This window comes from Lepus europaeus, chromosome 5, assembly GCF_033115175.1.
Source record: "Lepus europaeus isolate LE1 chromosome 5, mLepTim1.pri, whole genome shotgun sequence".
NCBI lineage: Eukaryota > Metazoa > Chordata > Mammalia > Lagomorpha > Leporidae > Lepus > Lepus europaeus.
In genome coordinates this window covers 87,197,872-87,212,048 of record NC_084831.1, presented here as the reverse complement: position 1 = coordinate 87,212,048, position 14,177 = coordinate 87,197,872, and the positions used below count along the sequence as shown (strand labels likewise).

At 41.0% G+C, this 14,177-nt stretch overlaps 1 protein-coding gene across 2 annotated transcripts in view; it reads right to left on the bottom strand.

The window, feature by feature from the left end:
* The window catches only part of FNBP1L (formin binding protein 1 like), a 125,242-nt gene that overhangs the window by 64,151 nt on the left and 46,914 nt on the right, over positions 1 to 14,177 (bottom strand). For both annotated transcript variants that reach the window (XM_062191749.1, XM_062191750.1), the window contains exon 2: positions 13,742 to 13,857. In XM_062191749.1, coding sequence (XP_062047733.1) covers positions 13,742 to 13,857 — 116 coding nt within the window. The remainder of the gene's footprint in view (positions 1 to 13,741; positions 13,858 to 14,177) is intronic.

Sequence of the window (14,177 nt, the reverse complement as noted above, 5' to 3'; positions counted from 1 at the left end):
TCAACAAATGCTGATGAGGATGTAGGGGAAAAGGTACCCTAATCCACTGTTTGTGGGAATCTGAACTGGTAAAAACTTTGAACTTCCACTATAAAAGACAGTATGGAAATACCCAGAAATCTGCATACAGAACTATCATATGACCCAGCCATCCCACTCCTGGAAATTTACCCAAGGAAATAAAATCAAGAAAACAAAAGAGTTATCAGCATCCCCATATTTATTGCAGCTCAATTCACAATAGCTAAGACATGGAACAAACTCAAGCGCCTGTCAATCAGAGACTAAATAATGAAATTATGGACTATGTACATTATGGAATACTACACAGTGGTTAAAAAAAATGAAATTCGGTCATTTGCAACAAAATAGATGAATCTCGAAAACATTATATTTAGTGTAATAAGCCAGTCCCAAAGGGACAAATACCACTATGTTCTCCTTGATCTGTGAGAACTAACAGAGAACCTAAAATGAAATCTGGGGTAGTGAAATTGATACCTCAAGAAGGGCTAACTTGAGCTGCACTTGTCTTGACTGACAAGCAACAGTTTTTTTCATTTTCTTTCTTCATAATATTTGTTGAACTCTTTACTTAACGTACAGTTAATCATATGTGTATGATGTCAATTGAGAATGAATATCATTAAAAAGATTAAGAATAAGAGAGGGAGGAGGAAGTATGTAACTGTAAAGCTGTACAGTTCTGCATACATTCCTATGAACTTACTTCTAAGGGTACAGTTTAAAAACTTACCATGGGACCCCAAGTCCCATTAGGCTGGGTGCTAAACATGCTACCTTAAGTGTTAAAGTGATCATATTAAGCGTTAAAGTGAATATATTAAGTGTAAAAGTGAACATATAGAGAAGATTGTTAAAGTGATCATATAATTAGGATCAAGTGTTTGGTAATAATAATTAAAATGGAGAGAATGTTCCAACATGGGAAGCAGTCCACACAGAAGATTCATAGAATGATAAATCACTTTAAGTTGCATTCTTTTTTTTTTTTTAATTTATTTTATTTTTTTGACAGGCAGAGTGGATAGTGAGAGAGAGACAGAGAGAAAGTCTTCCTTTTTGCCATTGGTTCACCCTCCAATGGCCGCTGCGGCTGGCGCATTGCGCTGATCCAAAGCCAGGAGCCAGGTGCTTCTCCTGGTCTCCCATGCGGGTGCAGGGCCCAAGCACTTGGGCCATCCTCCACTGCCTTCCCGGGCCATAGCAGAGAGCTGGCCTGGAAGAGGGGCAACCGGGATAGAATCCGGCACCCGAACCAGGACTAGAACCCAGTATGCCGGCACCGCAAGGCGGAGGATTAGCCTGTTAAGCCACGGCGCCAGCCTTAAGCTGCATTCTGACCTTCTCTCTGAGGGGAAGAGAGAACTTCCACTTTGCTTATGCCCTTGTCTAAATACTGATGGAGATTGTGGATTCAAAAGGCTCCCATAGCCTTGGCAGCTCATGTCAAGAGCCTCAGGTGATCACTGATGTCATACATAAGAGTGTTAATTACTAACTTCCCATGCAAGACCTCTGTCCTTGGGGCTAGCGCTGTGGTACAGCAGGTTAACGCCCTGGCCTGCAGTGCCAGCATCCCATATGGGCGCCAATTCAAGTCCCAGCTGCTCCACTTCTGATCCAGCTCTCTGCTATGGCCTGGGAAAGCAGTAGAAGATGGCTCAAATCCTTCGGCCTCTGCACCCAGGTGGGAGACCCGGAAGAAGCTCCTGGCTTCAGATCAAATCAGCTCAGCTCTGCCATTGCGGTCATTTGTGGAGTGAACCAGCAGATGGAAGACCTCTCTCCCTCCCTCCCTCTCCCTCTCTCTGGCTCTACCTCACTATGTAACTTTCAAATAAAATAAATCTTTAAAAAAAAAAAAAAAAGACCTCTGTCCTTAATGAGTTGTATTAGGAGAATTAACTATAAAACTTTTTCTTTAAGTTTTATGTGTGTATGTGTGTGCAAATTGTTGAAATATTTACATAGTATAGAGTTTGCCTTCTGTGTACAAAGTTAATTGAAAATGAATCTTAATGGAGAATGGGACTGGGAATGGGAGGGAGGAGGGGGAGGGGTGGGAGTGTGGGTAGGAGGGCGGGTATGGTGGGAAGAATAACTATATTCCTAAAGTTGTACTTATGAAATCTGTATTCATTAAATGTTTCTTTGGGGGGAAAAATTCCCATAATTAAAAAGGTGAGCACTTTCTGAATGAGATTTACAAAAACCAGTAGGTATTCTTAATGTCTGTTAGGAAGGAAATGAAAAGAAATAGGACTTCTTGAAGGACTTTTTTTTTTTTTTTTTTAACATTCATTAATGAGAAAAATAATTCCTGGGGCAGAGGGGAAGAGTTTCTAAGGGCTGACATACTGGTACAGCAGGTTAAGCTGCCAGCTGCAATGGTGGCATCCCATTTGAGCAACAGTTCAGGCCCCAGCTGTTCCACTTTCAATACAGCTCTCTGCTAATGTGACTGGGAAATCAGCAGCAGATGGCCAGAGTGCTTGGGCCCCTGCCACTCACAAGGGAGACCCAGATGGAGTTCCTGTTTCCTGGCTTTGATCTGGCCCAACTCTGGCCATTGCAGCCATTTGAAGAATGAACCAGTAAATGAGTCTGTCTGTCTGTCTCTCTCTCTCTCTGCCTTTCAAATAAATCAATCTTAAAAAAAAAAAAAAAGATGGGGCTGGTGCTGTGGCCCAATGGGTTAAAGCCATGGCCTGCAGCGCCGGCATCCCATTCGTCCCAGCTGCTCCACTTCCAATCCAGTTCTCTTCCAATGCACCTGAGAAAGCAGCGGAGTATGGCCCAATTCCTTGGGCCCCTGAACCCATGTGAGAAACTCAGTTGTTACATCCATTTGGGGAGCGAACTAGCAGACAGAAGACCTCTCTCCCTGTCCCTCCTTCTCTCTCTGTAACTGCCTTTCAAATAAATAAATAAATCTTAAAAAGAAAGAAAAAAAGATTTCTAAATTGTCAACCCTTTTCACCTTAAATTTATGGGGAAAATGTATAAGCAGACCTAAATTTATGAAATGAATTAAGAAGTATATAATAAAGTATAGATATTATAAATGAACTGCATTACAAATAAGTATTCATTTATAATTTATATTTTAGCCAAATTTCTATAATTATTACATTATAAGCATATGTATTATTGGAAAGAGTATGTTATATAGATTTTAGATAATTTATTACTGCCTGCAATAAAATTCTTTAGAAATCCAAAGATATACTAGGCATAGGTGATAGAAAAGAATTATCAACAGAGAATTAATTCTTCCTACTGAGAGGCAATATAATGCAATACCAATAGCCCAGCCCCTGAAGCCAGATTTTAATTCAGTTGGCTCTTTTTTTGTTTGTTTGTTTGTTTGTTTTATTTGACAGGTAGAGTTAGACAGTGAGAGTGAGAGACAGAAAGGTCTTCCTTCTGTTGGTTCACCCCACAAATGGCCGCTACAGCTGGAGCTATGCCAATCCGAAGCCAGGAGCCAGGTGCTTCCTCCTGGTCTCCCATGCGGGTGCAGGGGCCCAAGCACTTGGGCCATCCTCCACTGCCTTTCCGGGCCACAGCAGAGAGCTGGACTGGAAGAGGAGCAACTGGGGCTAGAACCTGGAGCCAATATGGGACACCGGCTCTGCAGGCAGAGGATTAACCAAGTGAGCCACGGCGCCGGCCCCCAGTTAGCTCTTTCTTAACCTCTATGTGTCTCAGGTTATTAATCTGTAAAATAATACTGATACCTGGGATCTTAGGATAATAAGATGTGTTAATTTATATAAAGCATTCAGAGTAGTGGTGACAGCATCAAGGGCTATATTAAATGTTACAGAAATACTAAAAAAGTGCTTATTCTGTGCCAGGGACTATTCTAGGAACAAGCAGTAATTGAACAGAACATACAAAAATTCTCTCCCTTTGCAGAGTTTATATTTTAGTGGAGAGATTATATTCTGGAATAAACAGGTAAAAATTATTTAGATAATAAATAATCCTATTCAAGTACAAATATGTATTCGGGGGACTGAGCAATTACTGAAGACTGACAAGAATAAAAGTTTCCATGGGATCCAATTCTATAAATAAGAGTAATCTAAACTCCAAAATAAAGGGATAGTTCCTCTTGCCTGTATCCAGATGTCACTGCTAGGCTTTACTACCTTAAGCAGTTGATCAAAAATGCAGGAGTAGCCAAGTAGTCAAGAGTTAAACAATGGCATGCCAAAGGAAAAAAGCAATCTCCATTTTCATAAAGTCACTACAAAGATGGGCTCCCTGAATTCTTTTGACAGTGACACAGAAATGACAAATTCTGATGCAGAGGTATGCAAAAGTAAAAATTAAGTAGAAAATAGAAACTGGTTACATTTGGATAATTGTGTATCTAAGCCCACCTTAAATATATTTGACAGCTCTTAGTAAACTAACAACCTCATGACATTGATGTATGTGACACCAAACTTTAATACAGCAGAAACCTGCACATTTTCAAAGGTTCAACTACAGCCAGAGATCTAAATTTCTTACATCAAAAACAGATCATTCAATTATTTATTCATTTGACTCATCTTCCCTCAACTCTACAGGTATCACCTATTTGCCAGCCTTAGCATGGGAACAGAAATACACATAATACAGTCTCTGGATAAAAGGAATTTAGAGGGGTCGGCCCTGTGGCACGGTGGGCTAATCCTCCGTTTGTGGTGCCGGCATCCCATATGGTTTGTGTCCTGGCTGCTCTACTTCCGATCCAGCCCTCTGCTATGCCCTGGGAAAGCAGTAGAAGATGGCTCAAGTATATGGGCCCCTGCATCCATATGGGAGACTCGGAAGAAGCTCCTGGCTTCAGATTGACCCAGTTCCAGCCATTGGGCCATTTGAGGAGTGAACCAGCAGGTGGAAGACCTTTCTCTCTGTAACTCTACCTCTCAAGCAAATAAATACATCTTAAGGGGGGGGGGGGGGGGTGCGCGTGGCGGCACTGTGGCACAGCAAGTTAAAGCCCTGGCCTGAAGTGCCAACATCCCATATGGGCGCTGGTTCTAGTCCCAGCTGCTCCTCTTCTGATTCGGCTCTCTGTTATGGCCTGGGAAAGCAGTAGAAGATGGCCCAAGTCCTTGGGCCCCTGCACCCATGTGGGAGACCTGGAAGAAGCTCCTGGCTCCTGGCTTCGGATCGGCGCGGCTCCAGCTGTTACGGCCATCTGAGGAGTGAACCAGTGGAAGACATCTCTCTGACTCTACCTCTCTCTGTAATTCTTTCAAATAAAATAAAATAAATCTTTAAAAAAAAAAAAAGGAATTTAGAGAGATTTCTAATTTAGCTTTATCAGTAGTGCCAGCTTCCCGTCTTACTGTCTGTTTCTCTTCCAGTATATCTCATTGCCACATTTGAACCAAAAATTTATACGACAACATGGAGTTTGGGGAATATAATTTCATACAGTAATAACCCTGTGATAGAAATTAACACAAAAATCATTTTTACTAAGAAAAACAAACACAATACCTACCGTTCCTGTAAATAGGGCTTCTTTTTTTCACTTAGAAAATTTAGGTTACTCTCTGCCATATAAATACAACAATGTAAGTTTATTAATAAAGGAGGGCTGATTTCAGTTGTTTGTCTTCACAAACAAAAAATATTTTACCAAGTGATTTAAAGTTATCACTTAGCATCAATCAAAATGGACATGACTCAGCTGTCTCCAAACGTGATTACATATTTACTATTTATTCCCATCATCAAACCAATGTCAAAAACGAAAATAAGTTAAACCAGAGCTACCAAAAATGAAGAACAGAAGAATAAAGGGAGAAATCAGAAAACAATCTAGAGGTACCAAGACTAGCTGAAAAAGTTTATCTTATATTTTAAATGTAAATCTTTGACAATCCTGAATATAACTAACATTTAAGAGACAAGTACTGCCTCACTACAAAAGAAATTAACCTCTACAGTAGCAAAACTAGAGGGAGTAACCCACAAGAATTTTTCTCATTAAAGAGGAAATAAACAAGGAAAATCTCTTTCCTTCGGACAAAACAGAAACCATAAACAGCAGGTGATAATTTAATCATTTAGTTGGTATTTAGCCAAAGCAGCAAATCTAAATACAAGGGTAAGGGAGGATTAGGTGGTTTCAAATTAAACTGGCTCCTCCTACTCTTCCCAGATTTGAGTACCTCAACATTATCCAGTAATACTGCCCTTACAGAAAATCACTACCATTGAGAATCAATGTTAGGATGGAAATGTGCCAAATTCCTAAAATGTGCTCTATTTCTTTTTTGTTGTTGTTGTTTTAATATTTACTTTATGTATTTGAAAGGCAGAGTTACAGACAGAAGGAGAGACAGAGAGAGATAAACATAAAATAAAGGAAAAGAAGTCTTCCATCCACTGGTTCACTCCCCAAATGGTCAAAACAGCCAGGGTTGAGCCAGACAGGAGCCAGGAGCTTCTTCTGGGTCTCCAACATGGGTGGTAGGGGTCCAAGCACTTAGGCCATCTTCTGCTGCTTTCCCAGGCACATTAGCAGGGAACTAGATTCAAAGTAAAGCAATGGCACTCAAATCGGTGCCCACATGGGATGTGGGTGGCAGGTGGCAGCTTTACCTACTATGCCCTAATGCTGACCCCTTGCATTTCTTAAAAGATGTTAATCACTGACACAGATCATTTGTACAGAAAACTCATATTCTTATAACAAAATTGCATTTGTTTATATTATGTAATTTTAGGTTCTAGCTACCCTTGCTTCAATAAAATGGTGTTCACTTCCCTTTTCTGCAGGTAAGTAGAAACCATAGTGGTTATTATCATTCTCAGAACAGACAGGAACAAAGTTCACCATTTGATGAGTCCCAAAACCTTGGCCATCCAGAAAATTTTGAGGTCGGAGTTATCCTGGACAGTTAAATATTCCAATGGCTTAAGTTTTATCTTACAAATTATCAACTTTTATAATTTGTGATAGGATTCTTTTTGGGAGTATACCATCTTTGCTTAAGAACAACTGTTGACATTTGCAATGGGTGGCAGGGTGTGGTGGAATGAGAAGACCATGCCAAGATGGCCACTGGCAACAGAAACTGCCTGGCAACAGGCTCTGATTAGATGGTTTCGGAAACCACATGACGGCAGAGTCTGCCTGGCAACAGGGTGTGATTGGTTAGGGCATAGACTGCCCCTTGACCAGACTGGCTGCCTTGGCTATATAAGCTGCTGTAGCAACTGAAATAAATGAGTCTGCAGGCTGCTTGCCTCAAGCCTTTCACCCAACTCCCAGGGTCTGTGTGGTGACTCCATGCCTCTTGCCTCCACCACACTCCTCCTCCCAGAAACGAATCCATAGCAACAGCAGGGAACTGCTGTGGGAGCGTTGCCATCTCGGTCCGTGGAGCAGAAGCACACTTTTGCATCCACGGGCCTGGCCATGGCAAGACATCTGACCCAGGAGCAGGGTATCACCCTGTGCAAGCGTGCTGAAATTGTGGCTGAGTTTTATTTCATTGTTTAAGTTTTTGATGAGGAAAATCAACACTAACCTTTTTTTTAAAAAAAAAAAGATTTTATTTATTTGAAACAGTTACAGAGAGAGGTAGAGACAGAGAGATAAGTCTTCCATCTGCTGGTTCACTCCCCAGGTGGCCCCAACGGCCAGAGCTGCACCCATCCGAAGACAGGAGCTTCTTCCAGGTCTCCCACGTGGGTGCAGGGGCCCAAGGACTTGGGCCATCCTCCACTGCTTTCCCAGGCCACAGTTGAGAGCTGAATCGAAAGAGGTACAGCCGGGACTAGAACCGGCGCCCATATGGGATGCTGGCACTTCAGGCCAGGGCTTTAACCCGCTGCGCCACAGTGCCGGCCCCCAACATTATACTTTAATGACTGTATATGTTACATTTTTGGGGTATCTGACTTGTCATAAAGTTAACATATTAATTGCACATCATGCCTAAGGAAACAAATTTCATCAGCATTGTAATGCCTGTTCTTTCAAGGTAGTAACTGTAGATAGAAAAACCCTTTAAAAAAAAAAACAAAAAAACCTTGATATGAAGATAAATACTTAAATAAATCAGACATTTGGGTCAAGTAGCTTGACTCAGAATATAGATAGGGAGATACATATAAACATAAAATACAAGAAAAGAAGTCTAAATATTCAGATTCTTTGTTTAGATCCTGAAAGTAACTAGTAATCCCAGAGTAAAGAAAATGTTGCTTTATTGGAAAGGAAAAAAAAAGGGAAAATTGCTTTAAATTATAAAAGTAGAGGCCAGCAGTTAACAGACAGCTTGGAACAACTGCATCCCATATGAGAGTGTCTGGGTTCAAGGCCAAATCAGGCTCTGCTTCCAATTCCAGCATCTGCTCATGCCCACAATGGGAGGCAGCAGGTGATGGCTCAAGTACTTGGCTCCCTGCCACCAAACTGGGAGGCTCAAATGAAGTTCCAGCTCCTTGGCTTTGTCCTGACCCAGCTCTGTGTGTTGCAGGCCTATGGGAAGTGAACCAGTGGATGGGAGATCTTTCGCTGTCTCTCTCTTTCAAATAAAAATACAATTCTTCAAATAATTACAGAAGTAATATACAATCACTGAAGACTCTAAAAATTTAAAAGTATATACACAAGACTGAGCAACGTTTTTTCTGCCGAGGGCTATTTGGATATTTAAAACATCATTTACAGGCCATAAAAAATTATCAATTTGAAAATTAGCTTGCTATAGTTTTATTGAATTTTGAGTCCCATCTGAGGTTACCTCGGCAGGGTCAGACCAAATGATTTTGCAGGCCGTATATGGACTGCGTGCTGGAAGTTCCCACCCCTGTAAAATGTACGGGGTGGACACTGTGGCATAGGTTCAGCTATTGTTTGGGATGTCAATGCTCATTACTGGAGTGCCTGTTTCAGACGTGACTACTTCGCTTCTGATCCAGCTCCCTGCTAGTGCACCTGGGAAGCAGCAGATTATGGCTCAAATACTCGAGTTTCTGTCACCTTTGTGGAAGAAACAGATGGAGTTCCTGGCTCCTGGCTTCAGCCTGGCCCAGTCCCAGCTGTTGTGGCTATCTGGGGGAACAAACCAGCAGATGGATGATAATCTCTGTATAGTTTGTCTCTTTGGGTTACTCTGCCTTTCAAATAAATAAATATTTTTTGTAAGTGTATGAGGTAAAAATTTCTTATTATCTCCCCATTCCCATTCTACAGAGGTTAACTATTGTAAAACAATTTATGGTATACCTTTCCAGACCTCTTCAGAATACATTCAAAATTTTATTATAATTCAAATAAGTAGATGCAAACCCCATTAAGCAATAAGGAAATCTTGCTAGCATTCAATTCTGCAACTTTCTATTTTCACATGGATAGAAGAGCTTTTTAAATTTAAATGTGCTGTTTGTACACTTAACTCTTTTAAAGTACATATACATAATTTGTACACTTAACTCTTTTAAAGTACATATACATAGTGTTTTTAATTATTTTATTGAAAGATACTTTTAGGTGGGAATCTTTTTTTCCAGCAATAAACAGTTTTCTGCCTGCATCTTTGCATGTGTGCTTTTCTGTAGAAGAGTTTATAAATGAAAATACTGGAATAAAGGACAGACACATTTTGTATTCTGACATTGTCAAATTTCCTGCTTTCTTCAAAAATAATCTGATTAACTCTTTTCTTGAGGACCTAAGCTCATGCTTACCAATATGGTTATTTTCTTTCTTTGTATTTTTTTTTAAACTCTGCTTTAATACTGTGGTGATACCCTTGGGGCTACAGAAGTAAATGGCACTATTCATTTCCACAAAATAGTTTTTATACTTTTTTTTAATCTTTTATTGTCTGTCAGTTTACACTGTCATCACTGTATTACTCGTAGCATTTCTTCTCCTTAATTCTGCTGGAAACCTGGAAACCAAAGAACTTAATGTGCTAAAACTGAGATCAAATTCAAAATTAAATTAAATGTTCACACGAGCGTACTTTGTAATTGCTACTTTAATCTCCCAGAGGCCTTTCATGCATCTAGGTTATAAAGGGGTAAGGTTCCCAGATTATACACATAGGGCTGGAGAAATATTAATATACTAATAGGCATCCTGCTCATATTCTTATATAGAAAATACCTTAGTTTAAAAAAAAAAAAAAACACGGAAGTAGGGGCTGGTATTATGGTACAGTGGCTTAAGCTGCTGCTTCTGATTTCAGCACCTCATATGGGAACATCGATTTTGAGTTCTGGCTACTCTGCTTCCAATCCAGCTTCCTGCAACTGCCATCCTTTAAAGGCAGCAAGATGGCCCAAGAACTTGGGACCCACCCAACCACCCATGTGGGAGACCAGGATGCAGTCGCTGGCTCCTGGCTTTGGCAAGGCACTGAGCTGGTTATTTATGTCCATTTGGGGAGTGCCCCGTATGAAAGAGCTCCCTGTTTCTCTGCCATTCTGCCATTCCAATAAATAAACAACCTTTAAAGAGGGGGAAGGGGGAATAGGTAAAAATTAGCATAATGTCATTGTTTCAGTAAATATAACAATAGAATTAAAGTATTATAAAAATACTTTATAGAAATGAGACAAGAGAGGAATGGGACTCATAAATTCAAGGACCCCCATCCCAACCTGACATGAACAAATACATCTCAAATTCCAAATCAATCATGAGCGAGAAATGTCTAGACTCTAGCTATAAAAGACCCCCTAATGCCCTATTAGGGACTTCCCAATCTGCATGAATACCCAGAATACTCCATTGTAAACAACACCATCATTTGAGTGTGCCAAGTGCAAAAGAAGGAACTATGCCTGCGCAGATCACTGAACAGGGTACAAACCAGTCATGTGCCAGTGAGAACAAGCCAGAATTCCAGGTGGATACAGATCCAAGTTCCAAGGGGGAACTGACATGCCTCTGCACTCAATAAAAATTCTTGTCTGGCTCCCATAATTGAATCAGTAAGCAGAAACTCTTCCTGCCACGCTGTCTCCTTTGGACTCAAGCATAAACTCCTAATAAACCTTGTCTGAGTTACATATTGGCCTCCTGTCAATTTCTATTTGCAAGTGAGCCAAAGAGCCTGGGGTTGGTAACAAATATACTCTCCTATCCCTACACCCAACAAATAGGTTCCAAGGACTACTGTAGTAGACATATGTGACTTATAATGATCTCCCCTTCTCTTTGGGATCATTACCTCACATTTTTAAAAATTCAGATTTACCGGGGCTGGCACTGTGGCACAGCAGGTTAAACCCCAGCCTGCAGCACTGGCATCCCGTATGGGTGCTAGTTCGAGTCCTGGCTGCTCCACTTCCAATCCAGCTCTCTGCTATGGCCTGCAAAAGTAATATAAGATGGCCCAACTCCTTGAGTCCCTGCTCCCACATGGGAGACCCAGAAGAAACTCCTGGCTCCTGGTTTCGGATTAGCTCAGCTCTGGCTATTGCAATCATTTGGGGAGTGAACCAGCGGAATGCAAGACCTCTCTCTCTCTCTCTCTGGATCTACCTCTCTCTGAAACTCTTTCAAATAAATAAAATAAATCTTAGGGAAAAAAAAATTTTGATTTACCTTCTCCCTTTATTAGCTGTGAAGGCATTCCAGTATCACCATTACAGTGAATTGTTCAGAATAAGCATATAACCTTAGCAGAATAAGACAAAAAAAGATCTCTGCGAGGATTTCTGGAGGAAAAAAGCTGGTACAAACTTGCCTTCTCCCTTCTCCATCCCTGGCCTTTCTTCTACTGCTTTCTCTCTCCTTCTCTTTTCCTCTCTCCCTACCCCAAATGTACAACAGGTATGCCATCATTTTATTTCCAGTATGTGGGGGTATGATGACATACAATATAGAACAAAGGGAACAGAGAGGATAGTACTAAATGGAACTGGAGAATAAAGGCAACAAGGGAAAGCAGAGCCAAGAACTGTAGCCCAGAGATATTTCATTCCTGAATCAAAATATACCTGAACTTTTTAGTTATATGTCCTTGTTGAGATCAGAATTTTTTTTTTTCACCTATAATTTAAAGAGTCCTTACCCCTACAGCTAAAACACTATGGTCTGTCTTCAGATTTTAAGCAACATTTTTATTAAGTTCTACTAAAACTGTCAATCTGTGATCTAACAATGATGATTTTGCTGTCTGAACAATATCTGAAGATTAGTTCATCCAGTTTTTGATATCATAATTTTGCTCTTTTTTTTTTTTTTTTTTGATAGGCAGAGTTAGACAGTGAGAGAAAGAGAGAGACAAAGAGAAAGGTCTTCTTTTTTTTTTTTTTTTAATTTTTTATTTTTTGACAGGCAGAGTGGACAGTGAGAAAGAGAGAGACAGAGAGAAAGGTCTTCCTTTTTGCCGTTGGTTCACTCTCCAATGGCCGCTGCGGCTGGCGCATCGCGCTGATCCGAAGGCAGGAGCCAGGTGCTTATCCTGGTTTCCCATGGGATGCAGGGCCCAAGCACTTGGGCCATCCTCCACTGCCTTCCCGGGCCATAGCAGAGAGCTGGACTGGAAGAGGGGCAACCGGGACAGAATCCGGCGCCCCGACCAGGACTAGAACCCGGTGTGCTGGCGCCACAAGGTGGAGGATTAGCCTATTGAGCCACGGCGCGGGCCGAGAAAGGTCTTCCTTTTCCGTTGGTTCACCCCTCAATGGCCACTGTGGCCGGCACGCTATGCCAATCCGAAGCCAGGAGCCAGGTGCTTCCTCCTGGTCTCCCAAGTGGGTGCAAGGCCCAAGGACTTGGGCTATCCTCCACTGCCTTCCCAGGCCACAGCAGAGAGCTGGACTGGAAGAGGAGCAACTGGGACAGAATCCAGCGCCCCAACTGGGACTAGAACCCGGGATGCCGGCACCGCAGGCAGAGGATTAGCCAAGTGAGTCATGGCACCAGCCTCTTCTCTTTTTTTCTAAGATTTATTTGTTTATTTGAAAGAATAACAGAGAGACAGAGATCTTCCATTCACTGAGTCACTCCCAAATGGCCTCATCAGATAGGGCTGGCCTCATCAGATAGTTCCAAGAGCCTGGAACTCCATACGTGTCTACCACATGAGTGGCTGGGGCCCAAGAACTTGGGCCACTACCTCTGCTTTCCTGGGTGCAGTAGCAGGGAGCTGGATCGGAAGCAGAGCAGTTGGAATTCAAACTGCACTTATATGTGATGCTGAGGTTACAGGCTGCAGCTTAATGTGCTGCACCACAACACCAGCAACCAGTTTTAAGACTAAAATTTTCCCTTTAAATTATCTTTTAACATATATCCTCAAGTCACTTTAATCAGTAATATGTATCTGAATATTGACAGAAACTCAGTTTAGCACACATTCAATTTCCAGGTCTTAGATCTCTGAAGAAATACCCAGTGTTTTGGAAAGATCACTAAAGCAAAAAGTTATAAGTGAATAAAAGTGTAAAACAGAATGATACCTAGATATTTCTTTTTCCTGGCATTTTGCTCCCTGATTTTAGAAATTTTAAACACTTTTCTAGAATGAAAACTACTGACATTCTAAGCCAGTCAATATTTTTTGTGGTACTAGGCAATAACTAAATCAACCACCAAAACAAGCCAGTTACCTAATTCAATCTAGTTCTGATGAAAAAAATGAATTTAACCTATGGAATACCACCTTTATCTTTTATTCAAATGCTTAAACATGTAATTGCATTTCCAAGAACTGAAAAAAAGTTTACTTACCTCAATTGTTTCGCATAGTTCTGCTCAATCTCTATTCTCTCTTTAACAAATTTGGCGTATCTTTCCAAGAAGTCAATTCCCCATTGTGTATGCTTATCTAAGCTGTCGAACTGATCCTAAAAAAGGAAGGTCAAAACTCACTGGAAAGGTTTAAAATTTTATCTACAAACAGTTTAGCAAGTTTAAGGTACAAAGTGAGAGCCCCAACCACCTCATCCTTTAGGACCTAGAAATAGGTTTCTAAGCATAAACCACACTACTTTATGCTTAAGTGCCTTTATCCACATGGTAAGCACCTGGCTGTTAAACTCCTGCCCCATCACCTTTTTGCAATTAACTTGTTTTCTTCCTTTAAGATTCAGCTCAGTCATTATGTCCTCTAGAAAGTGGCCCTAAATTCACAGATTGGAATAAATGATCTTTCTCTGAATCTCTA